Source organism: Lonchura striata, chromosome 2 (assembly GCF_050655825.1).
Source record: "Lonchura striata isolate lonStrDom1 chromosome 2, ASM5065582v1, whole genome shotgun sequence".
In the NCBI taxonomy this organism is placed as follows: domain Eukaryota; kingdom Metazoa; phylum Chordata; class Aves; order Passeriformes; family Estrildidae; genus Lonchura; species Lonchura striata.
The window spans coordinates 65,915,739-65,934,693 of record NC_140704.1 but is presented as its reverse complement, the minus strand read 5'-3'; the positions used below and the strand labels follow the sequence as shown (position 1 = coordinate 65,934,693).

At 41.9% G+C, this 18,955-nt stretch overlaps 1 protein-coding gene across 4 annotated transcripts in view; it reads left to right on the top strand.

The window, feature by feature from the left end:
• Positions 1–6,789: 6,789 nt before the first annotated feature.
• The window catches only part of ADTRP (androgen dependent TFPI regulating protein), a 30,887-nt gene continuing 18,721 nt past the window's right edge, over positions 6,790–18,955 (top strand). Inside the window, exons 1-3 of one of the 4 annotated variants that reach the window (XM_085571497.1) lie at positions 6,791–7,221; positions 14,727–14,861; positions 16,280–16,381. In XM_085571497.1, coding sequence (XP_085427623.1) covers positions 7,069–7,221; positions 14,727–14,861; positions 16,280–16,381 — 390 coding nt within the window. In that variant the 5' untranslated portion in view covers positions 6,791–7,068. Of the gene's footprint in view, positions 7,222–14,726; positions 14,862–16,279; positions 16,382–18,955 lie in introns of all 4 variants that reach the window. The other 3 variants (XM_085571495.1, XM_031504175.3, XM_085571496.1) reach the window with 3 other exon arrangements.

Here is an 18,955-nt window from a genome sequence, read left to right as displayed (position 1 = left end):
CTGACTGCTCAGTAACAAGCAGGGTTCAGAGCCACAAACTTTGTCACACACTGCTGATATTTTTTTGTGAAAACCACAGCAGCAGCTCTTGTGTAGAAAACCCACTCTCTGTACCCATTCCTTGAACAGCAGTCAAACCAACCACTGGTTCAAACTTAATTATTCTGTTAACAAGTTGTTAGTATAATTAAAACATTGCAACTTTTGTTTTATCCTGTCTTTGATAGAGTGAAAATATTACTTTGTTTTTCAGTGTCTGGTAGTGAGCAGGAACTGGACATGGATTTGGTGTGCAAAGCATATTAGTGTTCTTAGGGAGAGGAGATCCTTGTACTTGCCTCTCCAGCCAACTTGCAAGGTCCCCAGCATCTAGCAGGGTTTAGGAAATTCTTGGAATTTACAAATGTTTTATAACCCACTGAGTCATCCATCAAGATGATGCCAGTGGTGGGAAGCAAACCAGCACCTCTTGCATAATTATGTCCTTTCCTCCAACATGATTCAGAGGTTATCAGGACTTTATGGGGATAATCATTAATTTACATTTCAGCAGAAGATTTCCATGTGACCGGAACACTGTTTCTGGATTGCACTTCTCCATGCACATGGCAAGGATAAGCAGTTCCATGCTCTACTCTGCATTTGTTGCAAACTAAGTACCAAAGATTGTGAAAACAGATTTAGGTACTATACTAATACACACTATAGATTGGACTTTATCTTATTATCTAATATTATCTAAGATAGAGTTGCGCATAAATGACACCAATTCAGCAAGAACTTAGTGGTGTCAGTGCTGGATCTCTATTGCCTTGTAAGTGGAATAATTACTAATGGTTATAAATAGACTGCACTAGGAGTAACATGATATGCAGTATGTTATCAAACACACATCTATTTACAAGACCAGTTCTTGACCCCCCCCAGAAAGGCCAAAGCAAAAAAAAAAAAAAAAAAAAAAAAAAAAAAAAAAAAAAAAATCATACCTTAGCTTGTCCAACAAAATTGACTAGAAGGACAGAGTCTGAGAACCAGTTATACTTTGGGTATGCAGGATAAATACATTGGCATTTTTTCTGTAGTACACGGTGGTGTGTTGTCTTCACTCTAAACTTCAGGTTGTTTGTGCACTATATTTTTAAATAATCAAATATGAACTTTGACAGAATAGGGAAAAGGTAAAATTAGGAAACAGCTTATATATCCCTTTAGAACAAGTATGTAAGTTCTTGGAAGCTGTTGAAAATAAGTGAAAAACATGCCTTTTATTTCTGAACAATATTAACCTTGCCAAGAGAGAGCACACTCTTGGGGTTTTGTGGTAAGGTAAACAATTACTAATTTCCCCTATGAGTAGGAGATAATGAGATAAACAAGCATTTTTCTGATAAAATGTTTCTTAATTTCAACTTATCTACTTTTAGAATCCAAGTTGTTAGCTCAGAAGGTTTTGTTTTGATTCATGTCATAATTCTCATTCATTTAAAAGAGTCAGAAATGTCAAATCATTGTTACATAGGAAATTTTGGGCTTGGATCAAAGTGACATTTCATTTAGCAGTCTGAATAAACACACAGTTTAAAAACCAACTCAATCAGAAGGAGAAACTCTGAAATATAAGCAAATACTTCCAACTACTGAATCCAATTTCTTCTTGTACACAAGTCATCCCTTTAGGACTGAGAAATCCTTCTGAATTTTGGCTTTTTGGAACAACCTTTAATTCAATTCAGAACAAAGATATCAAGATGGGCTAAACCATTTCCTGCCTTCTCCTTAAAAATACATATGAAAAATATTAATATTACACAAGAGAGAGGAGAGGTGTGTGCAGGAGGATGCATAAGCTGTCTAAGAACTATAACATTTTCCTGCTTGCCACACACACTTTAGGTAGATGTTGCAGCACTGCTTATTCTCAGACTTGTAGCGGAATCTGTCAGGATATTTTTAATCAATCTTCATTACTTGTTGCTATCACTGTTGCATTGCTGGGCAAAGCCCTCAGCTTTTATTAGAAGTTAAAATATTTTTACACTTGTTACTTGCACAGCTGCGGAGAAAAGTTAACTCAACCAGAACTCCCAGAAGCTACCAAAGCCCAAGACAAATGAAACCAGAGAGAATTAAGTCTTGTGAATTACACCAACCATATAACTTTGCCTCAGGATTTGATGAAGCCTGGAGCAGACTATGCAGAGCTCACAATTTTGTCAATTACATTTCATTTCACACATTGGGGCTGTCATAGAATGAATTGTCATTGTAGATGTCCCTGGGGACATAGAGCTCAGGCAGCCTCACACTACATGCTAAAAAGCTTTTTCAGACAGGGCTTGTCAGAAAACACATCTTCCACACAGAACCCCACACTACCTGCAGCTGAGCCAGGAGAGAAGCAGAGCCCCCAGACACATTCACATTCTGCACAGAGGATGCTGCACAAGCACAGCCCCGGGCCCCTCTTGCAAGGGATGCTGCCCCTAATGCAAGCCAGCTGACAACAGCAGTAAAGTAAGAACAACCAAACTGGGAAATCTACGTGTGAAATAGCAGAACGGTGTCGAGGACAGAAACATGCATCAAAAAACTAGAAGATGTACTTGCCCAACTCCTTGTGGTTTTTCTCCTCACAAAATCATTCTGGCTGAAGCAAGACCCCCTTCTGTACCTGTCCCATATTCTTCGATGGTGCCTAGAAAGGAGAGCTAGGCACAAATATGTTTTTTTTTTAAGTCCCCAAACCTTTCTTAGGCTTCTGCATAGCTTTGAATCTGTTCCTATAATTTGATCCTAACTGCTCTCACCTGCCAAAAATTTCCTGCCTTGCTCTCACTTGTTTTGCTCTCGCTGGATGCTGCCATGGAATACAGGAAGCCTTGCTGGTGCAAAAATATTGAAGAAGATTTGAAAGGCACCTATCTGGCCTCTAAACAAATTGTCAGAAGTGAGGAAGCAAGAATATTTGTTTCTATCAGCTGCTTCATTAGCGCAGGTTGAGGTGGTAATTAAGCACAATTATGATAATGATGGACTTGACTGGGGGCTGTCTGATGGCCTGGAAATACCATGCCCATCAGTGAAGACACACAATTATCTAAGATATTGCCACTTCACACCGTTTGCTGTCACCTCTGTACCTGAACCATACTAATAACATGAGTGAGTCAAACCCATTTCAGTGCAGCCAAGCAAGCTGGCCTAAGCTCTCATAGAATTGGGAATGAGCAGAGGACATTTTGTGGACACAAGGTGATTTATGCCTCCAGTCACTTTTCTATCCTTCAGCTGAACCATGTTAATGAACTAACTGGGAGCTCCCAGTTTGCTTCAGCACAAAGTCAGCTATTGCTGCACAAATCAGATGAGCCCCTGAAGTGGATTGGGAGCATTGTCAGAGTGTGTGAATGTGGCTCAGCTCCAGGGGAGAAGCAGATGCAAGCTGGGGTGTGGTACAAAGCAGATGGAAAATGGTGTTTCCCTAAACAGTCCCACTAGATCAGCAGCAGCACATCTGCTACACCCCAGCGTGCACCTTCTTCCTTTTTCCACTCACTGCAAAAAGATTTGGGCTGAAATCCTCTATTCCACTGAACTTTCAGTTGATGTTCATACCCATGGAGAGATGACATAAGTTATGACCTTTCCCGTGTATTTGCTTGCTACATCACACTGGCTGGGAGTGTTGGATTTCAGATCCTATTTGGTGCTCATGCTTTCTTTGCAATGTTTCTGCATCCAAATTTTATCCCTTAGCTAGGCTGAAGGAAATGTATCTTCCTTCTTGTATATTGGAAAACAAAGCAGATGGTCTCAGTCTGAGGGACAGATGTCCACATCAGAAAACTGTCACTGTGCTTGACACCTTCCCAGCCACACTGGCCAAAATCCTCCAGAAAAGAAAAAACACACCTTGTTGTTTTGCATACATTTACATTCATTTGCATGCATTCAGGCACCTACTGAGCAGAATGCTCAGCCTTCCTATTTCTTAAGTGGCATTCAACCTCAGAAAGTCTGGTGTGAAGATTACTTTTTAAAAGAGCTGACTGCCTGGTGACTTTGGTATGCAAGCTATTAATAAAAAGGACCAGTGTCCTATTCTCTTCCTGCCTTTTGTCACAGGGATGAGTGTATTCTCTTCCTTTCTTCACGAGGAAGAGCAGCTCATAGCCCCACCCAGAAATTCTGTAAAGTCAAATGCAAACCATTTCTGCTGGATTTTCTAGGACATGAGCAAAGCATTTGACACTGTCCCACATGACTTGTCGCTAAACTGGAGAGACACAAATTTGACAGAGGCACCACTCAGTGGATAAGGAATTGACTGAATAGTTGCCCTGAAAGAGCTGTGGTCAACAGCTCAATGTTCAAATGGACAGCAGTGGAAGTGGCATTCCTAAAGTGTTGGTATCAAGACCAGTACTACTTAACATCTCTGTCGTTGACGCGGACATTGGGATTGAGTGCACTCTCAGCAAAACACGGAGTTGTGTGGTGCAGTCAGCACACTGGAGGGAAGGGATGGCACAGAGGGACCTGGACAGGCTGGAGAGATTGGGCTGTGCAAACTTCATGAAATTCAGCAAGGCCAAGTGCAAAGTTCTGCACCTGGGTTAGGGCAGCCAAGCACAAATACAGGCTGGGGGAGAATGGATTGAGAACAGCCCTAAAAGAAGGTCTGGGAGTTGTTAATGAGAAGGTCAGCATGGCCTGGAAATGTTCATTTACAGCCCAGAAAGCCAAATGTATCCTGGTCTGCATAAAAAGTGGTGTGGCCATCAGATCAAAGGAAGTGATTCTGCCCCCCTATGCCACCCTCATGAGACCCCACCATTGCTGCTGAGTGGTGGAGACTCATGAGAGCGGCATAGCGGGGCAGAATCACTTCCTTTGACCTGATGGCCACACTACCCCCCTCCTCTGTTCATAAGAAGGACATGAACCTGTTGTAGCAAGTCCAGAGAAAGCCACAAAGATGCTCAGAGAGCTGGAGCACCTCTCCTATGAAGACAGGCTGAGAGAGCTGGAGTTGTTCAGCCTGGAGAAGAGAAGGCTCCAGGGAGATCTTGAGGCACCCTTAGAGTGCCTAAAGGGGGTTCTGCAAGAGAGCTGGAGAGGGACTTCTTACAAGGGCATTTGGTGACAGGACAAAGAGGAATGGCTTTAAACTGCCAGAGGAGGGGTTTAACTTAGATATTAGGAAGAAATTCTTCATTGGTGGTGAGGCACTGTAACAGGCTGCCCAGAGAAGTTGTAGATGCCCCATCTCTTCAAGTGCTCAAGGCCAGGTTGGATGGGGCTTTGAGCAACTTGCTCTGGTAGAAGATGTCCCTTCCTATGACAGGGGATCTGGAACTAGATGATCTTTAAGGTCCTTGCCTACCCAAAAAATTTTAGGATTCTGTGATTCTATGAAAAGACTGGTGACATTGTCAGAGTACAAAAAACATAATTCCATCATCTTGTTTTCTTTTTTTTTTTTTTCCCGGCAGGGAGTTTTCTCTTCCAACCTCAAACAACCACAGAATGCTCTACATCTTTATTTTTCATAAGTAAGGCAGCAACAATTCACTGGGATTGTGGTGGCTGGAATTCCTGGGGGATCTGGATGCTGGCAATCTGAATTAGGGGAGAAGTCAATGAAACACAGGAGAATACTGAAATGCCTTAGCGTGAGATCTGTTGCCCAACATGCAGGCACATTGCTGTCTGAATTAATAGGAAATTATCCCACATGGAGCCTTGCATCCAGTAGGAGGGGAAAAAAAAAACAGATAAAAACAAACCAAACCAAAACACAGCAGATTGCTCAATACTGTCTGTAGGCCAGTTAAAAGGGGAGGAAAAAGAGATCTCCTAATGCAGTCTGCTTGGACAAAGCTGAGCCCTGCCCACCGGGCAATGTCTGCAGGGGCAGGAAGAGCATCCTGCCTCCCCATCCTGCATGAGGAAGGTCCAGCTGTGGGCTGGGGTGTGATACCTGTTCCCCATCAGGGCCCCCAAGAAACACTCAGGTGGCAATTTCTGCTGAGAGCACAGCAGTTATGATGACTCTAGGTTTTCCAGTGCTAGTTATGACTGCTTGGTGAGGCAGGAGGAGAGGGAAAAGCAACAATTCCCATGGGAATTTTTTTGTTTGCTTCATTTTAGGGTAATTTTGTGTTGGTTCTTCTCTTCTTCTCAGCCCTGATGATGAACTGATGTGCCAGTGAAGAGGGGCTGTCTGAAGGTGAATGGCAGCAAATAAAGAAGCAGAGAGGCAAGACACACTGCTTAGCACTTCCTATTTATCACACAAGGCCTTTGTCCTGTGTCTCCATCCCTGCCAGAGCTTCAGGGTGACTCAGGGTTTGTCCAACCTGCTATGCACACCTGTGATGAATTCCAAGCTGCTGGGTGCAGCATAAAGGTGGTAGAGCCTTTTCCCACCAAAAAAAAAAGTTAACAGCCAGAGAGATTTTCAGCCCCAAGGACTTTTGCCTGTGAATCCTGTCAGCTTCCTTGCTACCTCCATAGCCTATAAACAAATCAGCTAGTTTTTTCTTTCAGAGGCAATTACATTTCCCATTTCTTTCTTTGGCACAAGGCAAAAACTGTCACAGAGGTTTCCCAAGCTGAGCTGGAGATATGGCTGCACACACATCTATAAGTGAAGAAAATGTCACTTGATTTCACTCTCTACCCAACACATGACAGCCTGTTACACAAAATCAGCAGCAAAACTCCCCCCCACCCCCCACCACTATTGCAAAAACGTAAGCCAACCCAAAACTTATGTAACTCTGAGACTAATCTTTGTTAATCTTGAGCAAGGCATTTAAATCCAGGGAATAAGCCTATTCTTCTCATCCCCCCCCACCTCCCAGCCTATCTGTAAAGTGAAAAGGGAAACAAATAGAATCAAAGTTCACAGCCTTGTGATTTTTCCTTTTGACTAGAGCAAAGTGGCATCGTGTCCCAAGACTGCTCTGAAGTAAACCCTCCTGCCTTGCCTTATCCCATGCACTGAGCACCTTAAAAAAAAAGCTGCTTTCAGAGCAGCTGTCAGTTGCTCTTGGCTGAAGCATGGAAATCTCTACTCTGACCATGTACCACTGCCTTGCTTTTGTCTGGTACTTTTTCGTTGCCTATTCCATCACACATGTGAAAACAGAGGAGCGGCCATCTGAAGTGTTCCTTTACGGTGGGCAGTGGAAATATTTGACAGTCCTCAATCTGGTAAGCAAATCCTGTTGTACAGTGATACCAATATGTCTGTTTGTTTGTCTGCCATCTGCGCCTCAAGACATACGCAGCTGGTGTATTTGCTGCTGTTAAACTGCTTCCTTTGGTGGTTTTTACCCCAAAGGAAACTAAGGAGGGATCTGTGCTTGTGCTGTGAAATGTATTCATAGGTTTCATGCAGAAAGAATATTGACAGGTGAGATGCTTTGTTTACAGAAAGTACTTTGAAGCTAGCTGCCTCATTGTAAGAGACATTTTCAGTGAGAAGGACAGAAAAGTGGGGGTATGTCCTGGCAGGACACATAGTTTGGTGCTTGTTTTCTAACCTTTGATTCAAAACATTTCAGCACTGCTTGGAGTTTTACTACAATTTTTTTTAATAGGCTTTTATGTCCTCTAAATTACAGGAAAAGTGAAACAAAGCAGACCACCATGCTAATTTAGCCTTTCAGAGTACCTGCTTCATTTGACAATCATTTGAGAACACAAGGGAAAGAAATACCAGCCTGTGGAGAGAGGTGCTTGTGATATTATTACATGAGTTTCAGCAGTGCTTTCAACTGGTTGTACATTTCCTAAACGCACATAGAAAAAGAGACTGTAATGTCTTCTGGTTCTTCTAATGTGCTATCATTTCACAGGTTAGAAATCAAAGTGAAAGTACATGAGATACCCAGGGAAGGTTTGTTCAGAGTCCAAGGCATTCATCAGCAGCTCAGGGAAGCAGTGCTGGTGGGGTGGAAAGACCAGGCTTGTGGAGAGGTTTCCTGCAAGGGAAAAATTTCAGGCACACTTGCTAATTTGAAGGATGACTGCAGAGACCTACATAGCCTTTCATCCATTCTGTGTGACCATCAGAGTGAAATACCAGTGAGAGGTCTGGTCTGGGGCATGTTTGTCTCTACTTTTACCCTTCAGAAGGAGACACCCTATGCTGGAGTTCAGTGGAAGCCTAAAGGCTCCCCAGCTCCAAGTGGGGCTGTTGGAGACCTTCAGGGAGGTGGGCACTTTGGTTCTCTTCCATTCTGTGACTCTGTGAAACATTTGCAGCCAAGAGGCAGTGAATGGCAAGTGAAGTGACCACAACAACCCAGGGATTCTGGGAGCTCCAGCACTCTCCTCAGCTGGTCATGCCAGCTGTGGAAGGATGAAGACACACATATATAACTGCAGTCGGGTGGCATTTGTACTGCTAATTGCAATGTTGTCTGTTTATCAGTATTGCCATTTTGGGGGAAATGGTGACCCCACTAAAATATCACCCATACTTTCAAGCAAAATAGCATCTCCATCCCCATCCTCTGGCACCATTACACTGAGGTTTACCACTCAGTTTTAAAGCATGGGATCAAAAGGACGAAGCAAGTAACCAATCTCCCGGTATTTTGGGATGAAGAAATACTCACTGAAATTGTCATCCAGCTTCCCTTAGTGACCAGCAGTGGATGGTCAAGGAAAGGCTGCACAAGGCAAGAGCATGTACAAGCATGAACTGAAGTTTCTGTAGCTTTACTGTCCCACTAGCATATCCAGCCAAAAAATAAACCCATGCTAAGATAGCTGATACCCATTCAAAGCCTTCCTTTCATCTATCTGAAGAAAAAACATGCCTGTTCATACTTCTGGTACTTTCTCTGTCCTCTGTATGATGAGGCAAGTGTGCCTCGTGTGAAAGAGCAGTTCATTTTGTTGGTGTAAACATGCTTCCTTAACAACTGAGCTGGATGCCTCATTATTTCTGTGTTGTAATCTAATCATCCATCCCTGTTCATGTTTTCTTTGCCGTTCATTAGAGTGGCATTAGATTATGCTCTCAGTTACTCTTTTCTGCAGGCCACAAGTCCAAGCCTTTTTCATTTCTCTTCACAAAGGGTTGCTTATTTTATTAAAGCATCCATGTCACCCTTTGCAGCAATTTTTCAAGTTTCATGAGGGAGTAGGTGGGGAAGGCTGCAGTGGTCAAGTTATGAGCATATATGGGTTTATACAGTGGCCTAAAGGTATTTCCTTGTTTGTAGTTTAATTCTTCTTGACTACTCTTAACACTTTATTTGTCTTTTTTGATCACTGGTAGGCCAGGAGACAGCAAGTTGAGAGAGTTATCTACCCTGAGTCTAATATTTCTTTACTGGATGGTGACAGCTAATATAGAACCCACGGTTGAAAAATATATCATTTAATCTGCTTTTTAATTTTTTTCTTAAATTCATTACATTGCACTTATCAACACTGATTTTTGCCTACTATTTGATCACTCAGGCACTTGGTATCCTGAGATTCTTTGGCACTCAGGCACTCAATTTCCTGAGATTCTGGATTTTACAGTCAGTTTGCTTTGACAGGGAAAAAAAACCCATCAGATTCATGAAAATGTACCACTCTTTTGCTCCCTTTGCCAGCTCATTTACAGATCTGCTGAACAGCTCAGGACTCACTAAATCTCCATCAGTGAGGGCTCTTGCTCCACTTCCCCAGTCTTTTGACTCACAAATTTTAACCACTCATTTATCTGATCCCAGTGCTAAAATGGAGCTGCCAGACAACAGGGCTGAAAGTTTGGGCTGAAGATATTGCCTATCTCATGCAGAAAACGTGGCAATGGGAAAGGGTGTGCAAAATTACTCCTTCATGGAAGGTAGTCCTTTTTCTTCAGAGATTTATTTATTTCAAGAAAGGATTGCCAAAAAATGAAGAGGCATTCAGGAAGGAAATGCTGCCATCCCCCTTCTTGTGCTGAACTGAGTAGCATTTTTTGGTAAAGCAGCAGCAAAGAGGTGGCAAAAAGTTCCGTATAAGAGAGGAAGAAGGTGAGAAGACAACATGTTCCACATGCTGTGGTGTTCTCTGTGGGAATCCACTGGACTCAAAGGACTCATCCTATGGTCTGATATTAAGCCACTCCCTGTTGTTGTTGAGGAACATCAAGGAACAAGAGGTGCCTGTCAACCACACTTGTCCATTGGGTGCATATCCAACGCACTGAATTTTCACCAATTTTCACAGCAACTCATTCTTCTAAACTGGTAACCCTGGGTTATCTGCTTAAAGTTTTTCACCCAGAGCTGCAGCCTGTTCTGATGAATGCTGACAAATTAAGTATGAAAATTATGAATAAAGTCTGCCACCCTGGGCTGTTTGAGTGAAGAGAGGCAAGATGAATGGAACATGGACACAGCTCCCAAATCTACATTTGTTCACAAGATAAAAACTTCTCTAAGACTATGAAATACAAATTTTTACTACAGGCAATGATACAATTACTTATGTAAGTGATAGAATGGGAATAGAAGATAGGGCTGTGTCAGTCTGGACACAGCCCTAGAAAACACCTGAGGATGTCAGAGGTATGGTCGTGAGGAAGAGGAGCAGGCAAAAGCTTCACTCTGGGCTGTTCTGCTTCAGTGGATCTGCTGTGCTGGGCAGGCCTCGGCAGTGCCTTGGAAGCTTCCCCAGAGCCAGGAACACAGAGACAGCCTTTGTCCAGCTCTTCTGCCTGTGTCCTGCCAGACTGGGATTGCCTGGGTTCTGGCACTGGCTATCTGAATCACTTGGAAATTCTCCCTCCAAGTTTTCTCTTATTTCTTTGGAATAGCATTTAAAAGTTTCTTTCTGGGGAAAGCTCCTCTGGCTGCCTCACCATGATCTGAAATGGAAATACTGGGAAAAGTAACATTATCCAGGGATGGAAATGCTGCTTGTCTCCCAGTTTTGCTGGAGAGATGCTAGAAGAATTCCTTCTAGATATTATGCTCTTTTAGCACCTCATTCAATTCCTTGCTAGTCATATGGCTCTCCCAAGAGAGCTACATCTCTGACATTTCTTCAAATTCATCCTCTTAATGATCAGAGCAATCACGATTCAGTAAGGAAATATTTTTGTAGGGGAAAAAAAAGGATAAGTAGGCTTTGTATCAAAGAGGTTCTTTGACCCATTATTGAAGAAACAGAAATGACAGATAAAACCAGTTTTGTATTAATTTCATTCATCTGTGACATAAAACAGAGCAAGCGGAATCATTCATTGCCTGAAATATCTGAGCTCATAAAAATCTGCTCACTGCTGTAAATCCATTAGTAAATCACTGCATAATGAGCGTACTGCACCTTTAAAAACTATTAATTGCATTCCTGCCTCAGTTTATTCCTTATAATTTTGTCTTTCATAATGGAAGTACTTTTAAATTGTCCTGAAAACTGCTTTGTACTTATTTCAGAATAGGCCCAGTATTTAGTAAAGATATTTTCCAAGGGACTATCATGTGAATGGATGCGTGTCTACACTAAATGTTGACTTTTATGTCTAATAACTTGCTCAGAATATTGGATTTATCCCTCCCTAAAGGGCAGAGCTTGGAGCCCGATTTATTTGTACTAGTTGGAGATTTCAATATACACATATGGCAAGATCTTATATACAAAAGTAAATCATGTCGGGTTAGTTAAACAGAAACACCCTCTTGATCACTGTACCAGATAAAAATTGAGCTCTGTCTTTGTCACTGTGAGTCTCAGTTTGAGACTGAGAAAATTGATCTGGCCAAATTAAATATTTCTACAGCACCCAGCACCATGGAACTATGTAGGGTCTAGAGGGGAAAGCAGCCTCTCTCCAGCAGGGATAATCATATCCATATTCTCCTCTTTGGGTTAATCATTAGCTTTCTAAATGCTTCCAGTCTTCCTTCTGTTCGTGTGGGAACACTTTAGGGAATCCTTTCTATTTACAGCCAGTGGATTTATATTCCATGAGTGCCTGCAATGGATTTGAGTGCCAGCACTGCTGCTTGGGAAATTCACAGGACATCTGGAATAATTTGATGTTTTCACTTTTTTTTTTTTTATAATGTCAACATTTTTCCTTTAATGGAGGGCTACAAGATTTAGATGCACCTTTCTTACAAGAATAACCCCAATAGGTTTGGAGCTCAGATTTTAATCTACTGAGGGTTTACAATGCCAGACTGCACAGTACTAGGGATGATCCTAGCTAAGTTCAGTTTTCTGGTTTGAAAATTACTTGTATAACCTTCCATTGCTCTTGGAAATACAGGGTGAGCACTAAATTGTCTGAAACACCTTTGAACAAGGGTAGAGTTGCAGCAGCATAAGTCCAAGCTCCTAAGGCTGAGTTCAAACACTTCTTCAGGAGTTGTTCTTCTCCATGTTTAGCCAGAGAAATGGGTCAGGTTACACATTCAGATAAGAATTTTCCATACAGAAGATAACATTGTCCTCCCCTGTGAATAACAGAATATTTACCAGGCTGAGAATGTGGCTGTTTTGGGACTGTTTCTTTTCAGTAATGTTTATTTTAGTTAATTTTGCAGTGGGGAAAGAAGCAGCCTATCCCTGTCCCATGATTAATGTAAGGCTGACCATGAACAAGATAATAATAGCCCCATCCTCTGGGAACCAGGCTTCTCCCTAATTGCTTTATTGGCAATTAGTCACCATGTGTCACTGGACTGTCACCACCCTCACATTCATTTTTCATGCCTTTTACAGAAAGTTACTGCTGACTCTACAGGGTGTAACAAGAGCTTCTGTTTATTACCAGGCTTTTCTTGGCTCTTTGAGATCTCAGTATTGGTGTCCTGGTGAGGCCAAGGATTGGGACAGGCATTTGGGCTGAACATGTGTTTGTGTACACTGCACCCTAGCATGGACTTTACTGAGCCAGACCCATGACTTGGATGGCTGAATCCCTACTGACTGAAGTACTGCCTGTGAATTGTGATAATGGGGAGAGAAAAATCACACTCAAAAGAGCTGCTTTGGGTGCCTCAGAATTGAACAAAGACCTCTGTGGGTTCTGATGAAGCTGCTTAGTTGTTTTTTTTTTTATGTAAAGATATGTCTGTTCACCCTAGGCCTTGATAGGAAACATGTGGCTTTGCAGATGAAGTGGGTGATGCACAACCTCTGGTCCCTGGTCCTGGATGACCCTGGGCCAGTTACTCAGCCTGTGTCAGCACTACCCTACCTCCACTGCTGTGGGTCTGCACAGGGAGAGGGACAATCCAACAGTGGTGCTTACTGTCGTGGCTCTCTGGGCTGTGGAAAGGATAGGGAAGGAAGACTGTATCTTTTCCATGTGCTGGGAAGAAACAAAATGTTTGGGGATGGCTGCAGATAACTGCAAACTATGGAAATTTTGTTGCCCAGGAAGACTGAGTCTGGAAACGAAAGCTTGCAGAAGCCCTTGTTTGACAGCAGGCATGGTGAAATCATAGTCTCCTCCTCCCCTCATATATTTTGATAATAAAGGAATTTCTGATGGAAAAAACATTGCACTAATCCTGTCCCCTCCCAAGCACCACCCTTTTCAGCTTCTTCAGAAACTGATGAAATAACCAGCCACAACTTCAGAGACTTAGCTCTAAATAAATATCTGAGTCAGAGTAAGATCATGGCAAAAGAGATCTCATCTGAAAGCTGTAGCCCTCTTTCCATTTAAGCATCACTTGTTGATCCAGTGTTTGCAGTAGGCTGCAGTTCCCACATTGCATTACTCTGGGACAACCTAGCCTTAAAAAGAAGAGGTCACTCCATGAGTTAAGTGTATAGAACTGACTTGGTGCTAAATGCACACAGTGGGAGAAGTATTTTTCTGCAAGGTTCTATTCTGCCTTTGCGTGTCTGACAAATCTGGTTCATCTTGATCTGCTGTGTAGTGTTAGGTGAGAAAATGAGGCAATTAGAAAAGCAACATAGGTTTAAACCACAATAATAGATATTTTGGAGAACTCTGTTTTGTCGCTGTGCATGTATCTAATTCTTTACCAGATCATCCTAGTGTCCTTCCCAAAAAAATCCCACCCTCACTACCTATAAATTATTTCAAGAAAGAAGGAATAAAAAACTTCAAAACACAATCTCCCAATCCTAAAATTCATTAGTTATAAATTGTTTCATTTAAACTTAAGTAAAACTTCATTTTTAGTTACTGATGTCTGGATCTTTGCTTCTAAGCACCTGAAATCCTTTCTTGAATCCCTTTGAGTTCAGCAAAAGAGGTTCTGTTTATGTAACTTCTGCACCTAATTCTCACCTTAGATCATTTTGAACTACTTGGCAATGAGATCAATTTTACCGTGAGTCCCTAAAAAGAAGAACCTGTGTTGGCTAAATAGTGGGAAAGCTATCTAGCAATTGCTTTACAGGAAATATGTCCTTGAATATTTTGTTCTCTCCTGCTCAGATATATCCAGTGGTCAGCCATTAATATAGGAAGTGTGATGGAGGTGGCTTTCAACATGTCTCTTCACTTCACCCATCTCTGTTTAATCTATTAACTGGGATACTGTTAAAGTTATGACCTGACCAAGTTTATTTAATCAGTTTGGGTTAGTAAAAGAGATTTAGTCAACAGCTATTTCCCTCACACAGGCTTGCAGCTCATGAACAAAACAGCTCCCTGAAGAGCAAGAACAGATTTCATTGAGGAACATGCTAATGAAAGCTGGATGAGTTTCCCTCATTAGGTGTAATTACTTTAGGTTTTGCAGGCTGTCTTCTATGGGGTGTCCTTCCTGGCTGATGTGTTGAGACTAATTAAGAAACTGCGATGTGCTAAGTGCATAATTTCCAGCAGAGACCTTCTTTTCAGTGTCCTGGCTTTCCCAGTGTCCACAGTAAGTACCCTTTGTCACTGTATGTGAAAATAACGTTTGCATAAATGATTAGGGGTGTATAGTACCAAAAGTATGTGCATGAAATAGAACTAAGACAGATAAGAACTAAGGGCTTTCTTTTACCATTGAATTTGGAATGGATTTGGACCATTTAGAAGAAGAAACAACACTGAGCCTGTTGTGGTTGACAGCAAAGCCTCTTGCACAAACATTAGGGTTGTTGTCCTCAAGTGGACACAGATTGACCCCAAAGGGTGAATGAGATGTAACCTCTCTGTTAATCTCATGGTACAAATAAATAGCTGTGGATTTATCAACTTAGGGCTTTTCTCTAAAGGGCAGCACAGGTCAGGAGGACACGAGAGGGTACCTAAGAGGCAGCAAAACCTCACATCTCCTTCTTTGATGCCAAAGTAGCTTTAAATAAGCACTGGAGAGAAACAGATTCACAGAAAAATATTTATAGTCACAACCTACGTCAGATTCATCATGGATCATCTACTCCTTCACAGTTTATCAAAATGCTGTGGGCTGGACAGGAACTGATGGGTTATGTACACATGTAGGTATGCTCTGTAAGAGTGATGCCTGCAGCCACCACTGAATCTCAGAGGGCTGAGAAATACTGCTTAAACATGGTCCACAAGCAGCTCAGCTAGCTAGCTCCTTAAAAAAGCCCTGCCAGGGATGGAGTCAGAGTGTTCACCATGCTGTTCTCATATCCTGCCAGGTATCCTCACCATGCCCGCAGGACTGTGGCACAGTCTCCCTCTTCCAGCAGCTCACACTGCTGATTTCTAACCCCAAGTGTGTTCAAATACAAAGCTCGGCTAAAAATTATTAATCAGCTTCCAGGTATCAATAACTGACACCAGGGGCCGTTTCCTCCAGTTAAGTTGTCCCACTGTAATTCCTGATTTATTGGGGGGAAAAAGGGTTCCCATGGTGTGCAGCTTTCACCTGCAATTTAGGAAATAGGCTTATGAGTTGTGAAGGTAAAGGGTAAGTTTACATGACCTGCCTTATCAAGATCTGTTTTTATTTTGTTACTGAGCAAAACAAAGGCTTGACAGACAGTCCCTTGAGGAGAACTACTTGACCATCAAAAAATCCCATCTGCAAAGGGAAAGTGAAAGAGAAAAAAAAAAGAAAAGCAGCAGCTAATCTCAGATTCCACAGAAAATGTCAGTGTTGGCAGTTTATAAAGCAGGGGTATTTTTTCTCTCAGTATCAACACAGAACACTGCATCTCTGAGTAAATGTGAGATAACATGAGTCTATCTGGCAGTGTCATCATTTTTCATGTAAAAAAGCATGGAGACATTTTGCCTTCTCAGAAATGAACACACTAACCAAATCCTATCAATTATGTTTGTCTTCCATTTTTAAATTTCTTTCATTTTGCATTTTGGTTCCAGTTTGTGTGTATATCCTTTTGGACGCTGTATACCTACAACCGAGAGCTGGTTTACCCCAAAAGCCTTGATGGAGTCATCCCGCTCTGGTTAAATCATGCTATGGTGAGTAAGAAACACCTCAGCCTCTTGCAGAGAAAAGGGAGACTTTGCAACATGTGCCCCACCACTGTATTGTGCCATTTTCCAGAAGAGTTTCACAGCTTTTCCATTCTCACCTCCTCCTTCCCGCTTATCTGAATGCGATGTTGAGCTGTACCGCAGCAATCAGATACATGTGCTTGAAGCTGCTTCAAGAAGCCTTTTAGCACACAAGGAACATCAGTTAATCGGTGCTTGTCAAACCTCTGAAGTCAATGAAATGATGTGTAGTCATAAGGAAAGAAAATCTCACTTATTGTAGCTCAAAAAAGAAATTGTGTCTGCTAACAGAAGTCTCTGAAATACAAAATGGCTGTGAATGTAACAAAGCAGCACTTAATTTTTAAAAAAAGGTGAAATAACAAAAGAAATCTGACAGCTCTACAGCTAATAAGCTAATGTGTGCACAGCTTTGAATAGCTGGATTACAATGATTGTTTACAGATTTTCTATAAATACTTTCCAGATTTCTCCTTCATTTGCTCTGGCCGTTTTTATGATGTGTTGAATAATCACATATTTCTCATCAGTCAAGTGAAAGGAGGCTGACAGTAACATGGAAACTGTGGGTGGATTGCAAGGTCAGGGAGGCCTCAAGGGGTGAATAGGAAGTGGGAGAGAAGGGAGAGGTTCAGTGCTAGGCTGAATCAGAGAAGCCAAAAAGTATGAAATAATCACATAGAACACTTATTTCTCTCCAGACTTCATTTCTTAAGAACAGTGCCTTTCCATCCATTGCAGCAGTCCCCAGTGAGTGTTGAAGGTAAATCTGGGAGAGTTTGGGGTGTCTGGCTGAGGACAGCTCAATGTTTGATCAGCCCCTTGATTTAGACAGGTGCATTCAGAGTCCTGTGACTGGAATCCAAACACACAGAGGCATGTCCGCATTGCTGATACCCGAGTGGTGAATGCACTTTTAACCTCATCACCTGCTCTCTGTCCATGAGTTCATTTCCACCTGGACCTTTCTGTCCAAACCTCTGCACAGGTGCAAAAGGGCTCTGCTCTTTCTGAAAACCATCATCCACCAATATGAAAGATTGTTCATGTCCAGTATCATGCTGGTTTCAGGTCCAGGATTTAGCATGGGCAACTGGTTTAAAATCCTCACATTGGTGGAGGTGCTGGGCAAGGGAGGAGGGGGGACTAGCACAAAGTGCAGCTCAGAGAAGATAGGCTTTGCTTCTTGTTTTAATCCTGGCTCACAGCTGAGAATTTGCCCTTTCCATTTCCACATTTGTTTATGGCATCGGAAGGTTGAGAGGTGTTAGGGCATACATTTTTATTTCATGTGCAAGAACTCTTTGCAGGAACCACTCAAACTTATCAGTTATAACATCTTACCTACATCTACATATCATAACAGAGTCATTTTGACTACAACAAAAAGCTTTTCTGTATCAGAAATGTCAAAAACAGGTGTTAAAAAAGGAAAAACAATTCTTCCTGAAAATTATTTTGACGAGAGAGAAATTTCACATAAAGCAACCCTCTATCACAACCTGGTATTTTATTTCTAAAGCTCTAATACACTGCAGACATCTTGTGCTTGACAGTTCCTGGGTAGGATATTTTCCTTCCAGTCAGTATCAAGCATAAAACATCTGCCACCAGCATAGACTGATCCCTGCTATTGACAATCCTTGAGGTTTAGAACACCTTCCAACAGGTGCCTTCAGGTTTAGCTGAGGCATTTCCTTCTTCCAACACAAAATATCCACTGGAAACACTAGGGAGATCCAGGGACATACAACACTTTAAGGGACAATCTCCAAGTTCTGATTGCCAAGCAGATACTTTTTCTTTGGGATCATTTCCTTGCATATTGCTATTACATTATGGGTCTGAGATTACAGGCATTTCATGGCAGATTGAAGCAGCATGTAGCTGGCTTTGGAGGAGAAAAACATGGGTCTATCAGTAGTAACCATCAGTGCCATATCATTTGCAGTGGGAGTACTTTTTTTTTAAATCTCAGTCTATTTTAATGTTGTACATAGGGAAAGCATATGTTGTTATGTAACTGGAGAGTGAACCTAAAAAATAACTATTCAAACCCAGTTCAGGAATACTGAGCTCCTTGGCTTAATAGTGATGCTGCAGCACCTTCCTTGCAGAAATTAATAACAAATATTTTCCTCACATGGACTGCTCTTACAGTGGGAAAGGGTTGTTGTTGGCTGCCTGGTAGCCCAGAGTTGAAGAGTGAGCACTACAATTTAGTCATATTTTTGCACTCTGAACAGAAACATTTTGTTTTGCAGACAGAATGGCTAATGTAGAAAGGAATTTTTCTCATAGTTGAAGGAGACCAAATACTCCAGACTATCTAGGTTTCTCTCTTTGCTTTTCTACTGAGTTTAACCCAGAAGATGGTCCTCAGTTTCATGTCTATTTGCCTGGGATAGCTATGTATTACCATCTTTATAAAAAACCTTGACCTTTGGGGATGAAAAGAGTCTGCTAATGTCTCAGGCACAGTTATTTTATTTGAACAAGATTTTTGAAGTGGAAGATAGCTGAGACAAAAGATACACT